At 36.3% G+C, this 7,659-nt stretch overlaps 1 protein-coding gene and 1 long non-coding RNA gene across 4 annotated transcripts; one reads left to right on the plus strand and one right to left on the minus strand.

Moving 5' to 3' along the window:
* Positions 1–426: 426 nt before the first annotated feature.
* On the plus strand, positions 427–1,300 carry LOC111467992. The gene is made up of 2 exons (XR_002714673.1): positions 427–894; positions 1,080–1,300. It is a non-coding gene; the product is annotated as an uncharacterized LOC111467992 (long non-coding RNA).
* Positions 1,301–1,461: 161 nt separating this feature from the next.
* On the minus strand, positions 1,462–3,756 carry LOC111467991 (myb family transcription factor APL-like). Of its 3 annotated transcripts, none has more exons than XM_023113089.1 (6): positions 3,431–3,756; positions 3,159–3,235; positions 2,986–3,052; positions 2,817–2,883; positions 2,498–2,567; positions 1,462–2,411 (listed from the first exon to the last, which is right to left on the minus strand). In XM_023113089.1, exons 1-6 carry the CDS (start codon positions 3,597–3,599, stop codon positions 1,752–1,754), a joined length of 1,110 nt encoding a protein of 369 aa, XP_022968857.1. In that variant the 5' UTR covers positions 3,600–3,756; the 3' UTR covers positions 1,462–1,751. The 3 variants fall into 3 exon arrangements, with proteins under 3 accessions (XP_022968857.1, XP_022968856.1, XP_022968858.1); XM_023113088.1 differs by having other exon boundaries at positions 2,498–2,570; XM_023113090.1 differs by having other exon boundaries at positions 2,498–2,540; positions 3,431–3,754.
* Positions 3,757–7,659: the final 3,903 nt, after the last annotated feature.

Genomic DNA, 7,659 nt, shown 5'->3' on the forward strand with positions numbered 1-7,659 from the left:
AAACCCTAAAGCCTAAACCCTAAACCCCTAAACCCCTAAACCCTAAACCCTAAACCCTAAACCCCTAAACCCCTAAACCCCTAAACCCTAACCCCTAAACCCTAAACCCTAAAACCCTAAACCCTAAACCCTAAACCCTAAACCCTAAACCCCTAAAACCCTAAACCCCTAAACCCCTAAAACCCTAAAACCCTTAAACCCTAAAACCCTAAACCCTAAACCCTAAAACCCTAAACCCTAAAACCCTAAAACCCTAAACCCTAAACCCTAAACATATGTGTGCTTGGAATATGTTTGATTCTTTGTATTAAAAAAAACAGCGGTGTCTTTCTTTTTCCTTCCAAGTATTTATGAATACAGTTTAAAGAAATTTTAGTCACCAGCTATTTCAAAAAGGAGGGAGCTAGACAAAAGAAAAGAGGTCTCCGCAGTACGATAAGAAGTGGATGGAGCAGTAAGTAATAATAGGGAGTGGGAGAGGGAGAGGAATTATATCGGTAGATGAGGAAACGATTCTCTCATTACAGATCAAAGGAGATGATGATGAATTAAAAATGAAGAATATGTTATGATATAAGAAAATATGGGTATTTCATATGCATAATTGATTCCATCTGCTTGAAATCGGAAGATAGTGTGGAAAATTGGAAAAAGTGTAGATAGAGTAAGGCACATGCATCCTTTGGTTATATTAATGAGAAAAAAAAGATAGAAGCTTCCTCGATATGCGCACGCATGGAATTGCGTTGGATATATTCTTCCTTGACTTTGGGCTTTATTGCCTTTTATTTTTCGCCTCTTCCGTCTCGTCCCACCCATATCTTCTTTTCCTCCAAGAAGACAAGGAGCTTTCTTGCCAACTGCCTTTATTTTTCTCTGCAACCAATAAAATAGGTGGCCGCGCGTACCTTCTTTAATTTATGCTTGGCACAACCATATGCCTTTCCTTTCCTTTCCTTTCCCTTCCTTTCCCATCCCATGCCATGCATGGATCTAATAATCTCCAATCAACTCATCACACACATACATCTCTCTCTTTAATTTTGTGCTAAGTCTTGTGTCTGCATGTACCGATTTAGGCCGTAATCCAGAATCTCTTTGGGCCTTGAAAAGTGTAGCCATTAGCCTCGTTCTTTGGAGATCTGAGGTAGAGAGATAAAGATCATTGTCGCATGAATAATATCCTACGCCTTTGTTTATTTTGGTACCAGAGGAGGAGTTGGTCGGATACTTTTGTTTGGGAAATCCATGACATAGACATTGTAATTGTAATTGTATTGACCCGGTGATATTCCCGATAGTTATGTCTTCAAATCCGATCATAGCGCTAACTAACTTTGACGCAAAAATTAAAAATTTAAAAATAAATAAAAGAAGAGTAATATAATGCTTATTGCTTAGACCACCATAACGAAATTGACTTGTTTTGGGTTGTACTTGAAAAATTAACAATCAATTTGATTAACTACTAAAGTATGGTATTCGTCATAATTGAAGACTTATCTTTCGTACAATTGATTTAACAATACATCATGAATCAACACTCTTTCAAAGCTTGCTCACAATGATAAGAATAACAAAAAATTATACCCATAAGTAAGTACTGAATTTAAAATCATAAAGTAAAATGAGTTTAATTACACGATAATTAACATCCACTTTTTTTATAAAGTTGAAAATGGAAGTATTCACTCAAACTAAAATACTTAACTGAAAACTCTGAACACTAAACGGATGATATTTTAACAAAATTAACCAAAAGGTGAAAGTGTGACCTGCGGAGCGCTTGTAAGAGACTGGTTGACTGTTTCTGCTGAAAGGGGTGCCCTTCTGGGCGACGGCCTCTGAAGCTTTAAGGACGCATTGTCATTGGTATCATATTTCCTGTGATCCCCTAGCATGCTCTCATCCGATCCCACTGGCTTTGCCTCATACATTTCCTCCAAATGACCTCTTTCTGCCAGCGTCGCACCAATGCTAATGTCTTTGAATTCATGATCTGCTTGCTGCGGCATTCCTATGCCTTGCAGCCGGAGATCATCCGGCCAGTCCAACGCATATTTTCCGGATCCGTAGTTTGCTGGTGGCCGCGGCTTCTTCTTTCCCAAGCACAGTAAGCTGTCGTTGTGAGGCATGAATCCATCCACGTTTTGCTGAAGATCCAGCTGGTGGCCTCCATAGAGGTTGAGGTCTTGAAATGAAGGGAAGCCGAGAGGGGTCCCAAAATCTTTGATACCTCCGCCCATGTCGCCAACACCTTGTTGATTATTATTGCTTGGGATTCCAGGCATGAGCTTGTAGCCCCCGGAAGCTGCCATGTCTTCACCAGCAAGGGTTTGACAAGCTTTCTCTAGTATACTCTGCATATATTTCCCTTGAGCCTCGATCCGCAACTGCAGGTGTCTTTGCACCTGCATGTGCTTAATTATATTCGTTGATTCATTTTCCTTCAAAACTATATATCGATTGTGAATATTTTGAGCGACCAAGTTTTTACCTCTAATTGTTCGTGCAATCTTCTCTGCACCTCCATTTGCATCCTAATCACATCAACCATGTTTGAGTTGCTACTACAAATGCCATTACACAATAAAATAAAATAAAATAAAATAATCGAACCCTGCCTTAAATTACCCGCAAATGATAAAATCATCACTACTTCAATTATGATATTTAATAGTATTATTCTAATAGCGAAGGAGGAAGAAAAGGAGAAAAAGTTATATTTATACTATTCAAATGAATTAACAAGGTAGAAAGTTGTTGCCAGAAATAGCTATATATATATATATATATATATATATTAATACACATACTCATTCATGGTGCGGTTGATCATATTGGATGAAGAAATCGTGTTTCGATGAAGTTCTAGACCTGAAGCTGAATCAAGAGCCAAATAGTCCATTTTGAGATGAAGACGTATACATATAATGGGTGTGTAAGTTAGAGGTGGAAGAAATAGAGGGAAAAAAGATGTGATACCTCGCATACCATCCTTAATTGAATGATCATTGAACTCCTTGTGAGGCTGCTTTCCCAGTCTAAATTTCTATGTTAGGTTAAAATGAAAAAACGTGGTTATCTTACAATATATAAGCTAGCGAAAACAAAGGTAATATCCATATAGTCATAAATAGATATAGGTGTATGGATACCTGGAGATGACTCTTGAGGTGGTAAAGGGTAAGACCCTTTACACCCATAACTCGCATGATGGTCTTTGGGGTTGCCTCTGAATTAAAATGAAAACAAGTTAATTATGTGATTGATATGATGTGCTAAAATGATATGATATATATATATATATATATATAGAGAGAGAGAGAGAGAGAGAGAGAGAGAGAGAGAGGTGGCGGAGGAGGAGGAGGAGAAATTAAGAAATATTAAATTAAAATTAGGTGGTAAGGCTTGGGAACTGAAGCAGTACTATCAGGGCCTCCGAGCTGAGTGACAGCATCGACAAAGCGCTCATGAAGCTCGACAGTCCAACGGAGGCGGGGCTTGGGGTCGGTGGTGAGGACGAGACCAGAGTCGCCTTGTACGCACACCCCTCTCTCGTGAGAATTCATACTCAACGCTTTCTTCGGATGGAACATTCTCTCTACCTCCGAAGCGAATACGGATAGATTCAAGAACAAATCCCACCCTCGAAATAGTAGCTGCCCGACTCACTTTGGCGGTGAAGCCCTTAATTCGCTTTCTTTCTCAGCTCAAAAGCACCTGACCCTCCCTCGGATTATCTTTAGTTTAGATAAATAGTATAAAGCAAACAATATATAATGTCCATTCTATAAAGATACCCCTTCTCTCTCTCCTCACCGTGTATGAGCCAGAGAGAGCCATTAATCAATAATTAATTAAGTAGTAAATAAAGCCAAATTTGTCATGCTTTATGTATGTATTTTATGCATTTTCAATTACCAACACAAACCTCATCACTTGCTAATACAGTAAATTATTATATTATCATCCTCCAACTCCAACTAAGTAGTATAAGTTGATTAATTTTATTTTGAGTTACACATCTTTTACTTTTAACTTCATTTTTACATTTACATTCCAACCAAATAAGATCTGTTCTATCCCACCAATGATAGAGATGTGTTTGAAAAGTTTAAACACACACATCATTTTGTCATTTGAATCAAAATACCAAACAAAAAGTTTCTCATCATACCATTATAATATTATGTCTTGTGTTATTGTGTGTTTAATTTTCAATTCTTGTATATTGGTGTTTACCTTCCAAATCCTACAATTATAATTGTTTATACCTACACCAATATTTCATTAATCTTTTTACCTATTACATTTTTCATGATTAAATTAGGTGAAGGGTTGAGTTATGATCGCATGTAAAATTATGCACATAATTTAAGGTATACTAATGATTCTTAGAAAAAAGCGATGGCGATGTGGAAATCAGTGTAAAATACAAAAGGGGAGAATGTTTGTGAAGCTTTTTATGACACAAGTGGAGGGACCTTCCCATCTTCTAAAGTTTTTAGTTTTAGACTAAAAAACTGACCCTTTATCTCTTTTGTCCAATTCAAGCTTGTCTTCTCTTCTTCCACTTCTCTTCTTCCACTTCTCTCTCTGCTCTTTCTTTCCTTCCATCTCTCTACAGTCCACAAACAAACAGATAGATTAAAGTTACCTCCATGAACACCCCCTTCAATACTGCTCCTTAAATTGAACGTCACATACACAAACACACATTTTAATAACCAATTACTTCGATTTCTATGCTATTCTTGTTTTTTCTGTACCCACTAAAATACAAGCATGCAATTGGATGCCATTTTCAATAAATTGGAATTGGTATCAATTCATTTTAATCTATCCAGCTAAAAAAGAAAACAAATTCAAACACCATCCATGACCTGTGGCTAAATCCAAACGGGAATAAATGCTTCTCTTCTTTACCAATCAATGAAAGATTCTTTTGGCGACCAAATTAATTTCACTCCACAAATTTCAGTACTAATTAATTTGTTCAATACACTTAAGGTTTTAATTTACATACAACAATCGGCTAGGGTGTACACATGCAAATTTCATAATTCAATTTATTCAACATGCAAATTTATTTTCCAATTCAAAAAAGTTGGAGTGGACACCGCGCCATTTGCTTAATACTTATGCCTCATGAAATGACTTTGGACACATATTTAAATATTGCAAGAAGGAGCATTTTTCAGAGGTTGATGGAATGTTCAAGATTCTTTTAATTATTTGCACTGTTCGAATGCTTAAAATGCTTGCATACTTATTTAATGAATTAAGCTGGGTGGGAATTTAAATTCAAAAATCAAAAGATCCAGGGGCAGCGTCAAGGACATGGTTGCTTGAATTTCAAGCATCGATCTTTATATAAATATTCTATTCTTTTGGATGAATATATTCCTTTGAAGGGGAAATTGAGGGACCTATCTTTAATTCAAGTACAGTTTGAATACTTTACTGCATTCTCATCTCCTACCTTTTTAACTTCCTACTTCTTCCCCCAACCAATGTGCACCCTTCAATCCACCATAAGGTGCGTATGCCTACGCATGGAAAACATCACAAATGAATAAACACCATCCTCCTTCAACAATATTTCATAATTCACTTATACCTTATTTCTTCTTTATTTTCAAGTACCTATAAATACATAAAATGCAGCTTGATTGAATGGTTAAGGTCAGATACTTTGTTCCTTTATATGGATTATTTGTTATGACCTGATTTTTGGAACTTTGAATCTTGAAATGTGAAGAAAATAAAAGTAAAAATATGGTAACATTTTGCGCACTACAAGTAAAACAAATCAAAATCGACTATGGGTGCTGTTCAAGTTTATTATAAATCAGGATCAAGATACAAATTTAAACCATACAAAAGATCCAAAATTCACCAAAGGACTTGTGCCTCGATCAACCTCCTCCATAATCACACAGCTCCTGAACTCTTTCTCGCCTAGACCAACAGTCAGCAAACACCTAAAAACGAAATGTAGAATGAGGTGAGTATAAAAATATTCAGTAAGCAGACTACTTGTAGGCTATCTTCGATCTAATTCTAAAAGCTATCACGAACTTTTCTCTAGGCCCTAAGAAGTTCGGACCTAAGATTTACAGTTATTTAAGATTATGGGAAGACTTCGAAGTTTCAAGCCGTTCTCATGTCTATCACAAACTCACTCTGGCTCCAGAAGTAGTTCACCCATCTCTAGCATTGCGGAGCTATTTTTGCTGATCTCATACTTAATAAGTTTACTTTGCTTTGGTAGTGAAAGACCAATATCCTGGGTAGAGGTCCAACCTCATCATATATCATAAAACAGTATGATGTCTCTTTTTGAATGTCACTATGCAATGTTAACCGGCAACCTTTCCATTGAATCCACCTTAGAGTCATAAAATCCGGGAGAGCCACTCTATGTATCAGCCAACTACTAGTCTACTTGTGTGATCCTTTATCCCATATCAGGGCTAGTTTACTGTGTAGTGCTCCTAACCATTTCCTCAAACGATAACGACATTCCTCTCAAGCTAAATTATTTGTAACGACTCTAGATGTAATAACCAAAAAAAAATAGAAGAAAAAAAAAAGAAGGTAGGTGGGAAGTTGGGAGGTGGGAAGTTGGCCTCCATAAAAGGGAGATCCCTCACTTCATTTTATCATCCCATTTGAACGGTTCGAAGCCAGTCGGATTATATACTATCTAATGGATCAAGGCCAGCATTTCGGCTGATTTGGTTTGGGTCTAATATGTTTGGACTCTTTTCTTCTAGTTTTAACTTTTCGGAAGCGTTTAAGGTTATTATGACTACGTTCTAGCAAGTTTAAAATTTTGGAGTACGTTTAAATTATTTATGCATAATTAGGGCCCTTCCCTCCTAGTTTTAACTCTTGAGAAGTAGTATGACTGCCTTTTAGCTATTTTAAAATTGTGTAGTTTAAATTATTTATGTATCATATTAGACTTAGCTGGTTTAAATTATTAGGAGCAATTTTAAATTATTTTATGCAAAATTAGGTAAGTGAATTCTCACCGTAGAACTCTAATTTATAATTATTGGAATCCTTAGGCAAAAATAAATTTTAGAGAGCGGCTTGTTGGAATCCTTAAGCAAAAATAAATTTTAGAGAGCGGCGTTAAGTTAGTATCAATAAGTCATAGTAGCTTCGACCTAACCCAACCAAGTAAATGACTTATTATCGGCTCGGTCGGAAGACTTGCCTTATCTATGATGACACGTGCTCAGTGGCCCTTGTACGTGTCATTTATGTTTTATGTTATGTGATGATGTAACGATGTTGTATGATGATGTGACAATATTATGTGATGATGTGACGATGTTATATGGTAATGTGATGATGTTATACAATGACGTGATGATGTTATATGATGGTGTGATGTTGTTATATGATTATGCGATGATATATATGATGACATGAGATAATGACATGACGATGACATGATGATGATGATGCATGATAACATCATTATGAGATGACTTAATATGATGATATTTGATATTAAGATGATGTGCATGTATTAAATTTCATGATGCATTATGACAACGAGTTTTCTAAGACACAACTCTAACGGATGTTAATGATGATGAACATATGAAGGTCAATGCATACATGTTACCTAGAGTAATG

Source organism: Cucurbita maxima, unplaced genomic scaffold (genome assembly GCF_002738345.1).
Source record: "Cucurbita maxima cultivar Rimu unplaced genomic scaffold, Cmax_1.0 Cma_Scf00035, whole genome shotgun sequence".
In the NCBI taxonomy this organism is placed as follows: Eukaryota; Viridiplantae; Streptophyta; class Magnoliopsida; order Cucurbitales; family Cucurbitaceae; genus Cucurbita; species Cucurbita maxima.

Coding starts and splice junctions, on each gene's coding strand:
- LOC111467991 (XM_023113088.1), bottom strand. CDS start 3,599: ATGTTCCATCCGAAGAAAGCGTTGAGTATGAATTCTCACGAGAGAGGG. Junction 3,236..3,430: donor TCAGCTCGGAGGCCCTGATA/GTACTGCTTCAG, acceptor ATTTTAATTCAG/AGGCAACCCCAAAGACCATC. Junction 3,053..3,158: donor ACCTCAAGAGTCATCTCCAG/GTATCCATACAC, acceptor AACCTAACATAG/AAATTTAGACTGGGAAAGCA.